The following is a 20,181-nucleotide window of genomic DNA, read 5'->3' on the forward strand; positions in this document are numbered from 1 at the left end:
GCACCTGAACCCCCTCCTTAATGCGCAGACATGCATGCATATATGTAAAAACACACACGCGAACTTCTAAGCTCTGCTTTTTTTTTTCTTCTCAGTGGGTTTAATCACACGTGCGCTTTGCACCGAGCGGGGAAAGCCAATTTCCCGCCGTCGTTCTTGACAGTCTCTGCTGTCAAAAGTCAACAGCGAAACCTCAAAATAATCCCACATCAAGACAACAGCGCCGCTCCACACACACACACACACACACACACACACACACACACACACACACAGACACACTCCTCAAGGTATCCTCATCTAAAAACTCTCTGATTGAGTCTGATTGTGCAGGATGGAAGGAGACCACCTTCAATGGCGGGACGTCAGAATGATGGATGGGACAGAAATACTGGTCCAAGAGCTATTGATAGCTCTCTTTCCTTAATGTTGACATGCAGATACCGCACACCCCGAGCAATGCCGTGTGACGTGGACAGAGAAAAGGGCACGCACAAACACACACATGCACACGCGCTTGTATTTCACAAGGACACGCTGGTGTTATACCCATTAATATCTCTTCCGTTCCCACTCAGGCCCCGAGCCTTTGAAGTGAAGTGGCAGCTGAGCCCTGAGCAAATGAGTGTGTGAGAGGATGTATACAATAATGCCGAGATGCCGACTTGACTTAAGATGAGTTGGCAGCGGGGGAGTAAACAGACGGGGATCCCCAAGCGGCCGCTGTTCTAATCGAGGGCGAGCTGAGAGGGGCTCAAGCTGTTTATTTTTACAGAAAACCTCAGTGTCCTTTAAGGTGCCCTCCAGTCTCTCTCTCTGACTTGACCTCATTTTCCTTCACAAAACCTAAACCGTACCGCAACCTCCCCTCAGTCCCACCCCGGCTCCCCATCCTTGCACCCACCCATCTTCTGCAGGGATCTTGCCTGCAGCAATTAATTAACTGCAGTGCCTGCGACTGGCCCACTTCCCCTCCTGCCAACAGAAACACGCTGCAAATCTAACATTCACGTTCCACTAATCTACAGCGCTGGAGTAAATTCCAGGGTGTGTTTAAGAGATCTGTAAGATGCAGCTTTCTGCTCTGGACAGCTCAGTTTGACGTGGGAAGAGATGGAGTTTGACCTTTGACCTCCACCATCTCTCTTGGCCAAGCCATAGCAGTCCACTGCTCCTACCATGTTTTAAAAATAACTATAAATAGGATGGGTGCTTAAAAAGCAGAGAGATAGTTTCTCCAAGAGAGATCAATAAATTAACTCAACATCTTTTATCTTGTCAGACATTATTTGATAGTTTCGTTTCATTCACTAACGACGACGTGCTGCAGCCATTTGACCACTAGAGGGCAGCCTGCCCCCGCTGTAAAACATGAGGTTGGGGGGGGGGGGTTCCCTTCCAGACAAGGTAAGCAGCATCTCTCCTTGCGCCCGACAGCAGGGGTGCCAAAAAATGAAGCGAGGAGAAAGCCGGAGGCTGACATTTTCTCCGGGGTGTCCGCCGCAGGGAAGCCAGCGCTGAGCGCCCCGGGCCGGGAGCAGACGCACCGCTGAGCCTTGTTTTCCAGACACAATCAGCAGACTGATCCAAGTGCAACAGCTCCAAAGCACCGAGGAGAGCTCCCCGCGTGAATCCCATCTGACAGCGAGTGAGTGTGCTGCCTGTTGTCGGTCTTGTTTTCTTTCATTTTTGTCTCACTTGCAGTCCAATCTCTCCCACTTTTAATTAGTGGCTGGTCAGAGGAGTTCCTTTATTTCGCCAAAATGCGTCAAATTTGGCCTTTTAGGGAGAATTTGAGCTTGGTTGAGGTTATTGTCACTGATTTAGACGTTTATAGATGGAAATATAATATTTCATTTTGTTGTTAAGGGACTAAAGAGCTACAGGAGTTTGTGCAGCTTTCATTTAGGCATAGAAGCCGACTTCTGTGTTCTTTTCGACTTGTGTGACTTTTTCCAGCTTTTTCCAAAGTATTTTAATTGAAAACATTGATTAGTAACACTGAAAAGTGGATTTACCATTCCAGCTAGGTTAGGGACTTTAAAGACTGTGTTGTATGGGGGGAATGAGACAAAGAAACTGAAAGAAAAAATCAGAAATCAAAATGATTTTTATACTAATTTAGTTTCTGCTTCAAAGACTTGAAAGTCTGATATGGACATTATTAAGAATGAGGGTGGAAAAACAAAAAAGGAGAACGGACAAAATGGATAAAATAGGTCATTTAATAAGAAAATAATTCGACATATTTACAGAACGAACACGGGAAAGAAATATTGATCCGCTGGTAGAAATTGAGAAAAGGGAAAGCTTCTGATTTGCGCTCACTGTTTGATCCAGTTTATCCATACAGCTCAGTTTTTCTCAGAGCTGCACCATCTGAGTTTCAATCAAACACCAAAGCGTCATTTTATCTTTTTTGGTCCAGTTATGTGCCTTGACATCGCTATAAGGTGAGCTATTGGCTGCAGGCGTGCGCGTGGAGGCGTGACGCCCGTGCGCGCACACGCAAAGGATTTGGGTTAATGCTTATTATTTTTTATTTATCCACGGTTCTTAATGCGTGTTTGAACGGCCTTTGTTTGGGATTAGTAATTCGAGTAAAGGCGTGAAGGTGCAGCGGGGTTCCGGACCGGGCCGAGCCGGGCCGGGCCGCGCTGTTCGCCCCAGAGGATGGTACCGCGAAACACCCCCCCACGGGAGGAATGTTGATCAGCTTACGGTGGAGCCAGGAGGTGCTCGGGATTTGATCGGCCGCGATGCGCGAATAATGAGCCGCCGGTAGGCAGGCTGCACCTGCAATAACACACAGCAACACGCGAGCTGTCGGCCCGCAAGTTAACGGGAATCATAAAGTGGTTCTGCTGGGCTGCTTTTACGCGTATAACTCCACTCAAATTCTGTTGGTCTGATGTGATTGGCTGAGACCATTTTTAAGTCTAAAAACTACCAAAATGAATGTTGTGGCCGTGAGGTGAAGACAAGGCAATGGTGTCACTACTGAAAAAGGTGTAAATATAAAGTCACTGGCGCTCTGTGGCTCCTCCGGTGCGCTTTTACGCACAAGCGGTTTCTTGTCAGGCTGGAATGACAAACACTCATTATGACAAAGCACATGCACTTTCACTGTGAAGCCAAATGAAGGCAGTTTTAGTGATGGTGTCGCAAGATCCTCCTCTGTACCCCGAAGGAGCAGCGGCACAAAACTTTTGTAATGAATTCATTGATGTCACTTGACATCGTCGCTTTATTCATTTAAAAATATATCAAATTTATCCATCCTTGTTTTGCCTCAAGGATGAATAAAGTAATAAATCTTTGGTCTGTTATTGGAAATAATAACTTACAACACTCTGAATCTGCCTCTCACTTCTGTGGGCCCCCGAGCCCCACTGCTCTGTTCCAGCAGGTTCAACGTCGTGGGCTCATTACGACCTCCATATGGCTGCCCGTGAACATTTGGGGTAGGCAGCATAGTAACAATCAGTCCGTAAAGTGGCGGAGGTATTTGTTGTAAAAGTGAGAGAGCAGTTGTCTTGCTTCACAGAGAGAGAGAGAAAAGAACTCTTGAAACGGCGCCCAGTTTGGTCGGAGGTTTATTTTTGTTTGCGCGCAATTTTAATCGCAGAACTGAATTTTACGCATCAGTAAATTACAGGTAAAACAAAACTTACTGGCGTTGACTCTCTCTCTCTCTCTCGCTCTCTCTCTCTCTCTCTCTCTCTCTCTCTCTCTCTCTCTCTCTCTCTCTCTCTCTCTCTCTCGCTGCCGTGCGCACAGGCTTTGGGAAAATCTGGGTTTGATTTTAATGGGGAGTAGCCTACCTCGGGCTCGCTTTACATATGGATGCACTGGACAGTTTTCAGTTGGTTTGAGCTTCGGGTGCGGACGGGTCCAGCGGTCCGACTCTCCTCCTTTACCCTCTCAGTTATCACCATCTCGCCGCTGTTCCAGTGCAGCATTTCGAGGAGGCAGAAAGACGAGACACTTTTCGCGTTTGGAGCGGACAGTTCCTGCCTGAGGGGAATTGGTGTGGATCTCTCTCGGGAGACTTCTTTAGGAAAAATAGAGACAACGACAGTGACGAGTTGACACGTGGTAAGTTTGTAATTTTCGGTTTGCGGCGCCTGTTTATTACAGCTTTTTCGTGTTTTTGCGGCGAGCTATCTCAATTTTACGCACGGGTTTATTGTCTTGGATCAGAAGTAAGTGACTCACGGCGCTTGCTGTGACTGACTGTCCTTCACCCATCGTTTGTTTTAAACGAACCCAGTGACAGTCAGTACTTTATGGAAGACGGGACAGCTGAGGCGGGTTGCTGAATTACCGGAGTGCGCTGAACCGGATCTGCAGGTGTCATCCTCTGTGGCGCACAGCTGGCCAGAGGTTCTCAGCAGTACGCTGAAGAACGGAAATGGATTTAACAAAAGGGACGAGGAGTTTTTGTTTGGAGGCAGTGAGTTTTAAACTGAGCAATTCTCCTGTTGGTGTCTGTCAGTCCAGTTGCCACCACGCGCACGTGTAAAAAAAAAAAAAAGAAGAAAAAAAAGAAGAAGCTTGTGTTGTTGTTACAAGGATAAAATGTGCTCTGAAAAAAATCTGCTGAGCTCTTTCAAGTTTTTTTTGTTAATAGGAACTTTGTGGCTTGTATGATAATTTGATAATCTGATTCTGAAGCTCATTGTGTGCAAGGTGTGACAGGAGACAATGGCCGTGACAGTAATGAGGAGCTCCACCCTCCCTGAGCTCATCTACCCTCTCAAGCTGCTACAAGCCTGGAAGCGAAAGCGAGAGTCCCACACTGATTGCTTATCTCCACTGCTTCAATAGACTTAAAGTATGCCCCCACTGCACACTGAAACAGTGTCAGCCACTTGACCTACTTCTCACTCTCATCGCAAATAACTGGAATCGGTCCACGGAGAAGGCCTCCGAATCCTCTCCGAGGTCAGGAGGAATGTCAAGTTTGTGCCGAGGGAGTCGAGTGTGTTCTGGGGAAATGCTGTTCATCTGGAGCGTGGCCATTGCCTTCCTGTTTTTGCAAATTAATCATCATTATTTAATTGCATCACGCCCTGCTTCCATCAGGAGCAGAGAGAGGGAGGCAGAGCCAGGAGCCGCTGAAGGCACATGATGTGGAAGCTAATCCAAGGCAACATAGTGCAGATTTTAGTCACTTCTCGTATAGTGTGTGTGTGTGTGTGTGTGTGTGGTATTTATGAAGCCCAGAGAAAGGCGGGTGGATGGAGATGGATAAATCTGCAGTAACATAAGCAGATCGTTTTCTCCTGCCTTGAAAAGCAGGATTCCTCAGGACTCTTGGCTCCATCCACCTGAGCGAGTAAAGTCAACACTCACAATGTATTTTTCTTCTGTGGCTTCAGCAGCTTGACAGGGCACAGTAATGCTAGATCTCTCTTTCTGTCAGTCTCTACTTTTTATGTTTTGGCTTAGTGTAACATCATCCCTTCCTCGAGTCAAGCGTTTGTCATTTTGAATAAATGACACAAGCCAATTAAAAAATTAGGTCCTTTCAACCCCGACGCTGCTGGTGAAGCGATCAGAGAACTGGAGATCAGAATGATCGCCTTTCACATTACATCTGTTTAAGAGCTCCAGTCACTGACTCCATTACCGAACTAATCAGCAAAAACAAGAGTTTGAACGGTCTTCAATGACCAACGTCAGACTCGTCGCCACGCTGCATTTCACATGTGGGAATTTGATGTCTTTTTATATAAGCTTTACTTTTCTCCTTGATCCTGCACTTAAAAAAAAAAAACCCCTTAAGATGAATGTGGTGCGATAAAGTGCCCACATCGTACAGACTCACTCACATGTTCGCCGGCTCCACTTCAGAGGTGAGAATGACGTCCAAGCGCTGTCTCTCCTCTGACTTAAGTGGCTGTGTGTTTTCTATTTGAGTGACAAATTGGGTGTGTGCATGTGTGTGTGTGTGTGTGCTTACCTTTTCTGCTTAAATACTCGTCATTCATCAGTGTGACACCCAAGACGCCTCTCACGGTGGGAAGAAGGTCCGGGGGCAGAGATTCACATGCTTTATCCTGCCACTTCCTGCACCCTGCCTGGCCTGTGTTTGTTAGGCACACATTTCATCCAGATGCAGAATGATGTGTGTGTGTGTGAGAGAGAGTGCGAGTGTGAGGTCCACGTGTGTTTGTCTAGCCACACTGCAGCGCTTTCCCGATACCTATCGGTTGTCTGTCTTGAATACGCGTCTGTAATGACGGGAACGGCCTCAGGCGGGATAATCTGATTACTTTTCTTGTCTCCTGTGAACTCGCAACTCTGCTGAACTATGCTGGTTCAGCGAGCGAAGCTGTTAAAATAGCATGTGTCTTCTATAAAGAGCTCTCTGCTCACGTAGTAGCGTGTTAACACAAGTCACACCAAAAGACAGTTATTTAGGGCCTTGACACTCTGACCTCCCACCTTTATTCAGAGATCACCTGGTGTGCAGGAACACTGACCCGAGGTGGGTTTGGGGAGAGAGCGCGAGCGCTCAGGCGTCCTTTATGATGTCTTCATCGGGGACTCTGTAAATGCAGCTGCCACACAGCGTGTGTTTGTCCGTCAACAGCGTGTGTGTTTAAGCACAGTCGTCGAGCATTCTGAGCACTTAATAAAATTATTTGTGGGTTTTTTTTTTTTTTCCCCCCGTGAGTTCAAAGTGGGTCTGCGCTTTCGGCTGTGGGGTAGAGGTTGTTCTTGTGCAATGGAAAAAAAAAAAGAGAGAGAGAGAGAGAGACTGTTTTCCTGTTAGGGGGGCTTTTTTTGGGAAAACCACGGCTCTTGCCTACCGCAGCCAACCTTCAAAAGGCTTTGAAGGAGCATTCACCTCTCCTTCTCCTTAAAGCCTTCCATCCCTCCAAACGAGGCACTTCCTCTCATGCCCACCAACACCTCACCTGCCCCTCGAGCTGTGGTCGGTCTCGGTTGAGCTTATGTCCATGGGAAACACTCAATCAGAGTCTTTGGTCCTCTCGCGTGATCCGAAAAAACTTCAAACTTCAGGAAGTTGAATCTCTTGCAGTCAGAGGTTCGAAGTTTTTGTTGTTCCTGACCGGCCCTGAAAGGGTCAATCAGAAATTTAGCACAAAGCAGACCTTGTATATCTGCCTGGGTTCTCGCAGGTCAACCCCGTTGAACCCCGGGTCCAGGTTGACTCATCCATACCCGGAACCTTCTGCGTGCTCGTGTGCTTTAACTCGCTCCAGCTCGAAGTTTCTCACCAAAAACTCCGACCTCACCGAAGAGTTCATCAACAGAAAAATATACCACAACTTGTCCTATCAGCATTTTCCCTCCCGCTTTTTTTTGTACGAAGCACAGAGAGCGCGACTTCCTGACGGAGCCTGTGAGAACTAGCTTGACCTCATATTCCACCTTACGCTGTCTGTCTTTTCTCCTCCCGTTTGGTTCTGGATCGGGTTCTGTTGATTTAAAGCGCTGCTGTCAGACTCGGGCCAGCCGTGTGGGCTGGGCAACAGAAGCTGCTGCATTCCTCTGCTGGGCGTTCAGCCTTTCTCGCTGCAGTGCGTCTCTCTCTGTTCGATGGAAAGGTAGAAAATATTTCACTCCTATGTTTTATGATACTATCTGGAATCCCCCGCTTTGTCTTAATCCGCACAGGAACCGTCAAACCTGAGCTGTATTATCTCAACTTTTCCTCCGGTGGCATGTAGAGCAACCGGTCCAGCATCAGCTGGAGCCACGAAAGAAAAACACTCGTGGGTATTTTTCACGTTAAACCTTCCAGAGACACGGAGAGACTCTGAGCGTAAGCGGGCTTTAAAAATTTGTCAGTGATCCCCCCGCTAATGACGCCCTCAGCTGTGAGAGCTGACCCCCTCCTGCCCTCGCCCCCCCCCCCCCCCCCCCCCCCCCCCCCCCCCCCCTCCCCGCTCCTCCTCCTCCTCCTCCTCTTCAGTCGCTAATGAATGCCAGGGAGGAACTCAGAGTATCCCTCACCCTCACGACCATCGCCCACACACACACACACACACACACACACACACACACACACACGCACACGCATCACCATCACCATGGATATCGAGTGGATTTCAGACCACTAATTGGTGACCCCTGTTACCTGAAGCCTGTCAGTCACATTTACGTATCGGACGTCTGAATAAAGACACAAAACCAAGGAGGATGTGATGAGTTTATTCGTCATCGTCGCAAATCGTGCTGATATGTTTTACATAATCTCTGTTATTTTCTGTCTCTTCATCCATCTGTCTTTTATCATTCTACTGGCAAGTCGGAATAACCAGTTTGCCTCAAAAACATTTTTTTGGAACTGTGAGACGAAACCAAAGAACCCGGAGATGTACAATGAAAGGTACCATGGAGACGATGCAAACTGCATGAAAAATACCTCCAAACACAGCGGCTCCTTTTTGTTTCACATAAAATGCTACGAAGAGACAATAAAGCGCTGTAAAGCAGTGAATGACGGACCATTAAAGATGCACTTTAGATGTGATCTTTAAAAGTGATGATTAGCAGCTGGAAATAATACGTATAATAGGCTCAGAAGCATTTTTAAATGAGTGGGATCTTTGCACTGAGGGGGATCCCTGACCTTGTTGCCTTCTCATTCAGTGCTTTTATATTCATTGAATGAGATTTTCTGTAATGATAATAAGAATGGGGGCTCCCCTGTTGTTGGCCTATTTGAAACACCCTCTATGGCTTTGAAGAGCCAGTAATAACCCCACAAGGGATTACTGTACCGGAGGCTGGAGGGCTAGCAGGGTACCGGTTTGGAGCCCGGCTCGCTGTCATCTGAGACAGGCGACCCAGAAGACCTCCATTCACTTCCACCCTGAGTGCGGCCGCCACGCCAACTCTCCAGCAGCGTGAAAGGCTCCCACTTGGGATACAAAGTGGCTCAGCTGTCCCTCTCCTCTCCTCACCTCCCCTGGCGCCCTCCTCTACACCCAAAGCCAAATAAAGTCTCTCAGCAACTTCTGTTTTCCTAATCTGTGAACTCTGACAGAGGCGCCCACGCTTGAAAGAGAGACATCTCAACATGGGATGATCTCCCGGTGACAGGGAGAAGCTGAAAAAACGTTCCCTGGAATGTCTCCGCTGAAACCGGCGGACCACCCTGTCACCTTCCTCTTCCTCACTTTCCAGGCCCGCTTCCCTGCCTGTCCCCATTTCATCCTCTACCCAGCTTCTTTTAAACCAAATTCAACTGCAACTACATTTCCTTTGCTTGTAATACACCAACAGCGTTGAAATGTCAAATTCAGGACGTAGTTCTTCTTCATCGTTGGACTTCTCTTTGCTAAAAGTGGCCTGTGAGCAAGGTCAGTACCTGTGATTGCAATTTCCTCCAGAGGGAAACTACTGTCAGGAATATTCCAGAGTTGCAGTTGATGGAACTCTGTTATTGGCCAACCAGAGTTTGTTTTAATCAAATCAAGTTGGAACATCCCTTCTGTAACAGTCAGGAACGGGAAAACAACCAGTTTCTCTGTTATGAGGTTTTGTGTGAAGCTGCACGAAGCTTTTTCGCGTCAGATTTACTTTACAAACATGCGAGTGGTATTGATCTTCTCCTTCCTCTCTTGGCAAGAAAGCGTACTTCCCAGAACTTCAAATATATTGCTTAAATTGTTTTCTGGAACAATTAAAAAAAAACCTTTGTTTACATCAACAATGTAATTAAATTTGCTGTCGGAAAAGCTTTAACCTTACCTGGGCATTTTTCAAAAAAAGAAAAAAGTTGCAACTGGTTGAACCGTTCTGTGTGGCTTTCATTGTCTTCTTCACAGAGTCGGAGACGCTGGCCTACAGCTGCTGCTACCTCAACCACATTTAATGAAAGGCAATTTCTTCCCCCACTGAGGGGAACTTTGTGGCTTGCTAAACACACTGTCAGTGCTGAAAGGAGATTTCTGTCGGGGTTTTTTTTTTTTTTTTTTTCTTCGCAAGAACAGATTTTCGTGGCTTGAAGGGTCGACCGGCTAAACCTCTGGTCCAACATCAGACGCACAGAGCTGACAGATACGTGCAGATTTTGTGAAACTGGCTCACATTTTGGAGATGTTGTAGCGACACGGGGCAGGTCTTCGGTTTGTAACGAAGACCAGATTTTGTTGGCCGCGGCTCCACGTTGTTGGACAGTCTACGAACGGTTAACGCCGACTGTGGGGCACAGATCTATTTCGGAGGGCGAACTGAGTGGAATTAAACAGCCGTGTCACTGTTCTCTCTCTGTTTAACCTACGCGCTCGTCTGCCAGACGCGCCTGACAGCACCAGACCCTGGAAGAGTCTCCCGGCCGGCCCGACGGCACATGGGCCGCACCATATTTAGTCATCCAAAGTCCAGACGCAAACCAATCCACCTTAATCTGTCTCCTCTCCATTTCTCCCACCATCTCTCCCTGTCTCCCTCTCTCTTTTATGTCCTTCCATTTGCTTCCTCCTCCCTCCGTCTCTGTCACTTTCACTCTCTTTCTGACTGCTCACATTCGTCTCTGTCCTTGCTCACCCTCCCTTGAGTCACTTCTGCTTTATCACTGTCAGACCCCTTACCGGTTTCTCTGTCTTCGATGTGCATCTGTCTTTTCCCTCTTACCCACTGAAACTCCTCTTTTCCTGTGTTTTTCTTGTGTCTCTCGCGACCAAACCTTCAAACTTCCTCTTAGCTGCTCAACATGTTCATCAGATCCTAACATCTGTTTCTTCTCCCGAAGCCTGTCTCCTCCTGTCTCTCCACCGCCTGTTTTCCTGGACGAACTCGCTGCTGGCGGAAGCCGGTCCAGGATGCTAATGAGTTGCTAATTTAATCAGCTGTACCCTGCCTGGTGGGTGTCAGCCCGCCTTTCGACGGGACACTTTGACTGATGAACTCCCGCCTGCGTGCCCACTTCAACCCCCTCGTCCGGGGACGAGCCATTGATCAGTGTCCTCATCGGTCCTGCCGGGTCCTCTTCCTTCAGTTACTCATTTGCAGGTTCAGGCCTCCAATCTGAAAGTTATTTTATTACATGGTAAATGAAAGGCAAACGTATTTTTCTAAATGTTTCTGAGCTGACATGCAAAGCATTTCATATATTCTTCAGCGCCACCATTCTGCTTCTTAAGCCCCTTCACACCATTTCCCTTTAACACCCAATCTACGCTTAAGAATAAGCCAAATTCCTTGGTTTAAGCACTTGAGCACAGAAGAGTGGTCCTATTTAACCGGGTACTTGGCTCTTCTTTTTATTTTTTTTGAGAGTTGCTAGCTTTGGACCCCTCACACAATAATGGAAAAAAACTTTTGTCTTTTCGACTCGCTCTTAAATCCATCTGTCTGCCTTCCCCTCTTCGCTGAAGTGGATACAGAGGCAGCCTTTTGTTCTACCGAGATGAAGAGGGATGCTGTAGTATAAGAGGGAGTGTGAGGGGAGGAGGAGGTGGGTGTGATTCATTGTAATTTAATAAATACCTTGCAAAAAGAGGCTTGGGGTTCCCTCTCAACTGCTCAGCTGTCTGGTTTGAAATGGGGCTCTTCTAGATTTGACACCCAGGCAAGTAAAAAGGGGGGATTAGGGAAGGGAAAGCCTCAGGCCACATACATCTCTTTTCCTTTCTCTCTCTTTGCTCCCGAGGCTTTCTCTTCCTGTGCCCCTCAGTCTTTTTCTTCTTGGGAGTGAGAGGCCTCTCGCCAAGCTGTAAGCGTATGAATGATGCCATCCAGGTACCTGTCTTGACCCCAAGAATAAGAAAGGCTTGAATGAACTCCTATGGCTGCAGTCCTTCTAATGGGCAGTATAATCCTCAAGTAGCTATCACTTTTGACAAATTTTCTGGTTCAGTGAAAGAGCATAATGGTCTTTTCCAAGGTCGGCAGTGTGATAATCGTGTGTCAGTGGTTGATTTGCTGTAAAACTCCTTTAATAATCAGTAAACTCCAGCCATGTCAGTGGTTTCCTTTTTTAGGACCAGTTCTTCCAGCAGAGGTTTGACCAGGGTCACACGCGGTCCACTGCTTCGCAGCACCGCTGGGGATTATGGGGTGACTTCTGTCATGCTGCTCAAGCATGACCAGAAGGCTCGGCCAGTTTTGACCTGAATAGAATTACTGAATGAGGGGGCGAGCATTGAAATTCAGGATGCAGTTACTTGCAGCCACTAATGTCTTTCTTTAAATGGTCACATCCTTTCTCCTGGCCCCCCCTCATCTGACTGTCTGATCCTTTGACAGGCTTTTAGGCAATGAAAACATTCACTTGTAATTGTACAGTACAAAAGATCCCATTACGTTTCCTTTTTAAGGGCAAATATAATTTTGTTTTGAAGATACACAACCTTGTTTTTTGTACAGTAGATCACTGTCATATTTCATTATATGTCCAATTATGGTAAAAATATTTCAATGACACTGACCTCTGTGTTTGTTTCTCTCTCTCTTACAGGAAAGGCTCAGGCCAGCCTGAAGTGAAGGGTCACTGAGCTCAGACACTTTCCCTCCACTGATTCACAAGTGTACACATATAGGGAGAAGTCAAAGAGAAAGCCACACAACGACGCATTTACACTGAATTTAACCACACAGACTTTTTGGACGGACACTTCTTCTTTGCATAAGTGTAGACGCACATCAAAACACTGGCCCTTTGAGCAGGATGAGGGAACCTTGGAGGTGCCTGCTGGGTCTGTGCCTCCTGGCCTTCTCAGCCTCCACCCACAGTGCCACCAATCCCTTTGCGGGACAGCAGACCCCTCCGGACCCATGCTACGACGACACGGGGGCGGCGCGCCGCTGCATCCCCGAATTCATCAACGCTGCCTTCGGCAAGGAGGTGACGGTGTCCAGCGTCTGCGGCCGGCCTCCGTCCCGGTCCTGCAGCGTGGTGGAGCGAGGCGACGAGCGGCCCTCTGTGCGCACCTGCCAGATCTGCGACGCGGCCGACCCTCGCCGCGCGCACCCTGCTTCCTACCTCACCGACCTCAACTCGGCCCACAACCTCACCTGCTGGCAGTCGGAGAATCTCAACACCTCGCCGCACAACGTGACTCTCACCCTTTCGCTGGGGAAAAAGTTTGAAATCACCTACGTGAGCCTGCAGTTCTGCTCCCCGCGGCCCGAGTCTCTGGCCATATACAAAAGCATGGACTACGGCAAAACCTGGATGCCCTACCAGTTCTACTCTTCGCAGTGCCGGCGAATGTACAATCGCCCCAACAAAGCAACCATTACCAAGCAGAACGAGCAGGAGGCTCTCTGCACAGATGGCCACACTGACCTCTACGTGCTCTCCGGAGGACTCATCGCTTTTAGCACTCTGGACGGGCGGCCTTCCGGTAAAGACTTTGACAACAGCCCCGTCCTCCAGGACTGGGTCACCGTCACCGATATCCGCGTGGTCTTCAGCCGGCCTCAGCTGCCCCGGGAGCTCGGACTCCCCGCCGGGAGCAACAGCGGAGGGAGGGACGACGACCCGATGGCGGTTACCTCGACGCTGCCAACTTATTTCTATGCAGTGGGAGACTTCCAGGTGGGCGGGAGGTGCAAATGCAATGGTCATGCCTCACGCTGCCTGAAAGACAAGGAAGGGAAACTGGTGTGTGACTGCAAACACAACACAGAAGGGCCTGAATGTGACCGCTGCAAGCCCTTTCACTACGACAGACCGTGGCAGAGGGCCAATGCTCGGGAGGCCAATGAGTGTCTGCGTAAGTCTTCATCTCTATCTTTTACTGTTGGTTCCCCTTTAAACACTTTGTCATTTGCTGTCTGTTGATATCACTTTCTAGAATTTCAAGTATGGCAGTCTGAAAAGAAAAACAAACACTTTCTGACTTTAGCAGGACATCGTATCTGATGGAAGGATAATTTTCGCAAACTAGAATTGTGCCTTTGTTGCAGATTGCTCAATTGGAATCTAAGTTTTGAAAGTTTATACCACACACTCTCACCTAAAACATGTTTTTTTGCTTGTTTTTCTCTCCTGTTGGAGAAAACCAGAGTACCTTGGCTGAATGAATGCACAGGGAGAAAATGCTTTATTGTTTTTAAGTGATTGCCAAAGAATTGAGAAAACGTCACGGAAGAAAAAAAAAATCATTCTTCTGCTTTTTCCTGGAAATTGTTTTTCAACTTTATTGACAATAATGCATAACCATGTGAGACTTTATGGCACTCCTTTAATACTGAATGCTCTGTGTTTGAAAATGAGGAATTGCTTGAAGGTACTGGTTGTTCTTTCATGAGTTGGAGTTGTTGATGACACAACTTTTTCACTGCTCATTTTCAGGATATGAGGGCAGCAAAATAAAGTCAGGCCAACAAACTGAGTTTATACACAAGCACACAGGTAAAGAACAGGGAGAGAAGAAGGTCGGAAATGAGGCACTTAATTAGGAAGACCTCTGCTTGATAATCACACGGTTCATTACTGCTGTTGCCAGGACGTACCGGTTGGTGAGCAGCTGTCGGAGCTCGCAGTGGTTAAACTGGCAACCCCAGCGATGGTTCTCAAGAGGTCTGTGTGTTGTGGTCATTTCTTGTCAGCCTCTTGCATTTACTGTTACTCTACAGGAAAGCAGACCACTTTTGACAGAGTCATGTTCCCTGGACCTGTCAGTGATACACACACACACAAAAAAAAAAAAACTCTCTCACACAAAAAAGTCTAAACAGTAGATGACAACAGCTCGGCTCACTGGCACGCCGCTGCAGCGCAGGCATCCAAGAATGTTATTTGGCAGTGTTGGTCTAGAGCTCAAGACTTGCTGACTAAAAGTCATTTAGACATACTCTTCAAGCTTGCCAAGAAAATTTAAAGCATGTTTTCTGGTAATGCTGTTAATACATATGGATTAACTTTGCATTAGATTAACCTTTCCAGTGATAAAGGACTTTTGATGTACATAAACTAATGTTATGCCTTCAATGAGGTTTTACTTCCACGTCAGGTTGGTTGTGTGTTTTCATCAATATTCATCTTCTAATTTGCGGATATTTCGCTGTTTGTAATTTTTTCTACAGAGGTCACTTAGTATAAATAGACTTAGGTGGAATTTAATTCAGGTCAATTTTGCTTGTCATAAAAATTTGCAAGCACAGGTAAATAGAACTATTAAAAACCAGTGTCCCCAATTTAACCTTTAAGCATAATGAAATTGAATTACAGCAAGAAAGGAAAAAAAAAAACACAAAAACAGGAGAACATTGAAAAACTGTATATTTTTCTTGCATGTTGTAATTGCCTTTGAGCTGGCCTGAGATCATATTTAGCGTTGAACAGTGCCAGACTGGTTTAAAAAAGGACAAAGAATGACAACGCCGGCGGGGCCGAGCCATTTCAGCTGCCGACCGGCCAGCAAATTCATTCTTTCCTCATTATGTACTTCCCATGCCAACTCTACCTTACTTTGGCGTCTCGGGTGTCCTTGACACCCTCACTTACTCAACTCACAGATACAAACACACACACCTAACACGCTCTGTAACAATAATATCCTGTCAATCCCTCTGTGTTTTCTCCCTCATACTTTCACACACACCCTCTTTCAAATGTCCTGTAGCTGTTTCTGAAGTGTTACGCCCGCTTCCCGTAGATCTCTCCTCTGCGGGATTGATCTGTCACTCCTATCCAACCATTCTGGACTAAATAGCCCGGCTTCGCTGGCCAACTGTGATGACTTAATCCAAGTGTTGATACAGTGCAGTTAAAGCCCTTTGCCGGTTGCACGCTATACCTGATCACACATCTAGACATGCCAAAAATCAGTCCCCGATCTCCCTAATTTCATGTTCCAAAAGCCTCTTTACAGCTTACTCCGGCACGACGGCTTCCAAAATATTCTTAAAGTAGCAGGAGAGCTCTTAAGAAGCCTCTCCAGCGTGTATTAAAGCCTATTTTCAAAAATGGACCCTCCCCTTGTTGATTTCACAGTTTGCTTTTCTTTCTGACACGGTGCACAAATGAGGCCTGCGCCCCGAGGCATGCCACTGTGGCTGTATTTAGACTGGAAAAGTGTGTAAGAGCGGCAACACTTCTGCAGCCCGGGAGTCCCATAGGTGTCAGGAGAGCTTTCATGAGCTCCTCCGGTGTTTGGGTTGGAGGGAGAGCCCGAGAGGTCACGATCCTCTGTGCAGTGGTGACAGAGCTAAGCTGACATTCAGATGGCTTGTGAGCAACAAGCAACTCCGAGTGAGCAGATGTAGATGTATTTCTTACTCTGCCACTGAGTTTGTCAGTTGTTTTGACTAATGATGTACCTCACGGCCAGTTTCATCACTCCAACGGTTTTCAGTTGCTCTGTATTTAAAGATTTAGCAAGGTTTCTCTCTCTTGGGGTTTTGTTTTAAGCCTCCATCATGAAAAGAAAAAAAAAAAAAAAACAGGAACATTGTCCTTAATAAGCCCGTCTGTTTGTTTTTAGATTTTGCTAAATGTTTGACATGCCTTGAACCAAGATCGCCGTCTGCGATCTTGGCAAGCTCGTGCACCGTCTCCAGACACAAGCCAGGCGCACACCGGCCCATCTGCCGCCTCCCTCCCTGCGAGTCCTGCTTCGAGACACCGCTCTGTAAATCCCTGCTGTAGCAGTCAGAGAGCGCGCAGCCTCGTAAAGGAGTGCCTCTGTTTGTATTGAGGGGGACACGACGAAAAAAAAAAAAGAAACTGTGATTTATCTTCCTGGATTTTGAGCCACAGGAGAGAGAATGAGGAAACAGATGGATATAAGCTGCGCGGACACTGGTTGTGATGGAGTATTGGCTTTTCTGCTGGCACGACCAATGTCATAATATAAATACTTGATGTTTACTTAAAAACGTGAGACACTCTATCACACCATAATAGAGTCTGCCAGAGTCACTGTATAAGATGGAGAGGCCTCTTGTGGAGTCAATGACAATGTGACATCCTGAGTAGATGATAATTTATGGCGCTGTAGTAGCGGCCCGCTCTTGGCTGGGTCCACAGCCATTTTGGCCTTGTTTGGCCGCGGCACCAAGCTGTTCTATTCTCCAGCCCTTCCTCCCTCTCATTTGTACTCAGCCTGCAGGAAGTCCAGAGTGCTGCTCTGGGATGCAGCGAGCCCCGGGCCAGACACCATCCATCCCTAATGGAGCAGCCGAGCCAGGTCTGCTCCCCGTGTTGCGCCAGGCACAGCAGAAAGCATTCATAACATTAAACGCAGAGGTCATGTGAATCGCCGCTCTGGCCGATTTGCCAGAAACGCAGGTGAGCTGTGGATGTTGGAGCCCCGCGCTGCAGAGGCTGGGTGTGGTGTTGGATATTTTGAGTAGGAAATTTAACCACCGGGGAATGAGTGATACTGGAGAATTTCTTTTTAAACGGAATCAATCAACATAATGACGATTGGTGGTAGACTCTCATTATACACCGAACCATGTCATCACCTGCAGGAAACCCCACCAAGAGGTATTGCTTCTGAACAAGTTATTGCCTGTTGCATAATTTGAGTTATTAGATCACGTCTGCCACGCTAAATGAAACATTGCATTGAAATGTGATTTTTACAGCAGAAGATGGAGAAGCAGAACTTACTCACTGTGCAGTTGGAGGTCTCCTCTCAAGCCTGTTCCTACCTGTTAAAGGGGCTTTAGGTGACCTCGGCCACTGCGTTTGGGAAACTATTAGCGGAGTAGCAGGGACATTGACCGATGAGTTTCTTAGTGTGTGTCAATGCGTGTTTTAAACTAGAAGGAAGCTGGCTGGGGACACGTTTCCCAGATGAAGCTTTAATATCTCCACAAAGCTGGAAGCACAAACTCTCCTTTTCTCTCTCTCTCTCTCTCTTCATTTCCCTCGCTGACAGGGGGGCAGATGGTGATTCGATGCTGATTAGAATTTCAAAATAGTCCTCCATCCCTTCACAGCCCTTTTCCTCCTTTCACATCTCCTGGAGAGGGCAGGCAGAGGTCAGGTCCATGTTCCAGGCATCACACAGATTCATGAAGACAGTTTTTTAGGCCCAGTGATTGAAAAATGATCTCATTCTCGAGCACAACACACATGAAACCGTGGCACACTTTGTGAGATTGCATGATTTCAGTAACATGAGCATCACCAGGTTTTATAGTTTCTCAATTAGAAAACATTGAATTGTCTGTTTTTTGTTATTGCAACACAGTGTTGTTTAGTTTTGAGTGGAACAAACCGAACCTTGCCAGAGACGTCCGGAGAGAATTGGAGTATTCCAGTCAAGAAGCATCTTAAAATCTTCCAGTATGACAAGATTTCATACATCTGTTCCTCAGAGTGATATTAAACTCACCCATCCTTCCAACAATCCTTTAATATCCGCTTCAACCGAGGGTGAGACCTTTTATCTGAAGACTCAGACAGCCATGGAAGATCACATATTTAAATTCATGGTCAATTCACTGGTTGAAACAAAAACATGTCATTGGAATGAATGGGAAGAATATTTAAACTGACTGTAACACCTGTCAGAAGACGTAAAGGTTCTGAGGTCCAGACTTGTTGGAGTAGAGGATCGACTTTTCACTTCTGCCGTGAGTCTTCCTACTCTAATACTGTTCCAACTAATATGACTGAGATGCTCAATGACAGCCACTCATGCAGGTATTTTATTCCGTGCACTATGTTGTTGCTTTCACCACCGTAAAGGCTCTTCCACCCTTCCTCTTAGCGTTGCCTAAAGGGGGATTGAAACTTTACTGACTTTCAGCACGACTCTGCTCCGTGCATTCACGGGGGTCGCTGAGGAAAAGAGAGTGAATTTAAAGAAAGGAAAGCTTCCTGTGCTTGGAAATAATTACCCAGCCGCAGAATATCATCCTGAAATCATACCTCTAGGGTTGTTGAAGTGAAACTGGAGCTCGGTCGTACTGCAGGGCTGACTGAGGTGCACTGGTTTTGCTTTGGCGATGTGTGTGTGTGTGTGTGTGTGTGTGCCGTTCAAGGATCTGTGTGGTTGGTTTTCGCTTCACTTTCATTCTCCCCGTCTTTATAGCATCTTTGGTCTTTGTCCAAGTTGCATGAGACCGATTCGTTTTTCCTTCTGTGAGGCCGTACGTAAAGACTTTGTGGTGCAGACGGGACATGGTGAGACAAACGTTACGGACGGCGCAGGGTCAAGTAACAGCGTTATTGTCAGTTGGCTTGACGCACTGAGGGCTGCTGCTGCTTCGAGGCCGACTGTGCGTGCATGTGCATTTCTTTGCAGTTGTGCACGTGTGTCAGCCACATATAATCTGCTGGTGCGATGCAGCGTTTCATCGCCGTGCCAAAGCAAACTGGCGGAGCTGCAGTTTGTGCCCACCCTGCTCTCTCAGGCCCTCGCCGACTCTCCCTTACAGATGGTAGCAATCACCTCCCGAGGTGCCCGTCACCGCCGGCGCTCTCTTCCCCTCTGTCCTTGTGTAACTGACTCTTGTCAGAGATTAACTCTTTGCCTGGACATTTTCCTGTCTGCTCACTCCTATTTCATGTATTTTTCTGCTGTTTTTTTTGCTGAAATCAGCCCTTTTCTCCTCACATTGCATTGTTGGTGTTATGGTAACAGTTAGCCTTCTTTTTATGCTTTCGCAAGCCTCTGTGCTCTGTTGCCTGAGAAAATATGTGGTTTTTGGCTGTCGGCCGGTATTGCTGGTGGCAGAAAGATTCAGAGGCTATTAAGAGAAAATATATGTCTATTTGTTAACTGTGAGTGCATGACAGTGGCTCGGGTCCATTTAATACAGTATTTTTTTCTGCCTTTGGCTGAGAAGAGCCATCTGACTGATCAGCTCCTGTCACATAATATCCAAACCTTTTTTTTAAATAGATTTACTACATGATCATATTTTCATGGACGAGCTAGAAAAACCAAGCTAAGTTTGCATTTCAGGGCCTGGATCTACCGACACCCTGACTGCCCCAAGCTGTTTAAAACGCTCAGCCATTAATGTGGCCAGAGCCACAGTTCCTCACCATTTTCTACCGTCGTCGCCTTTCAGCCAAGGTGGTGAATTTACACGGCATGTTCCATCTGTCACTTTCTATTTCTAAACCGGCTAAAGCTGCTCATGCGTTGCCCAGACTGGACCTCATGGCTCATGGCTCTGTATGCCAAGAGTCATGGCGAAGAACTAAAACTGTTATGATTTACCTTGGACTCTGTTTTTTTAAGCTGATTCTCCGTGATAATTCGATTGCACAACATCCTC

General features: G+C 47.0%; 1 protein-coding gene across 2 annotated transcripts in view; it reads left to right on the forward strand.

The window, feature by feature from the left end:
- Positions 1–1,508: 1,508 nt before the first annotated feature.
- Positions 1,509–20,181, forward strand: part of ntn2 (netrin 2) — a 38,152-nt gene continuing 19,479 nt past the window's right edge. The window contains exons 1-2 of one of the 2 annotated variants that reach the window (XM_030098381.1): positions 1,509–1,648; positions 12,446–13,706. In XM_030098381.1, coding sequence (XP_029954241.1) covers positions 12,656–13,706 — 1,051 coding nt within the window. In that variant the 5' untranslated portion in view covers positions 1,509–1,648; positions 12,446–12,655. Of the gene's footprint in view, positions 1,649–3,792; positions 4,099–12,445; positions 13,707–20,181 lie in introns of those variants that run through there. The other variant, XM_030098380.1, reaches the window with a different exon arrangement.

Source organism: Salarias fasciatus, chromosome 8 (assembly GCF_902148845.1).
Source record: "Salarias fasciatus chromosome 8, fSalaFa1.1, whole genome shotgun sequence".
In the NCBI taxonomy this organism is placed as follows: domain Eukaryota; kingdom Metazoa; phylum Chordata; class Actinopteri; order Blenniiformes; family Blenniidae; genus Salarias; species Salarias fasciatus.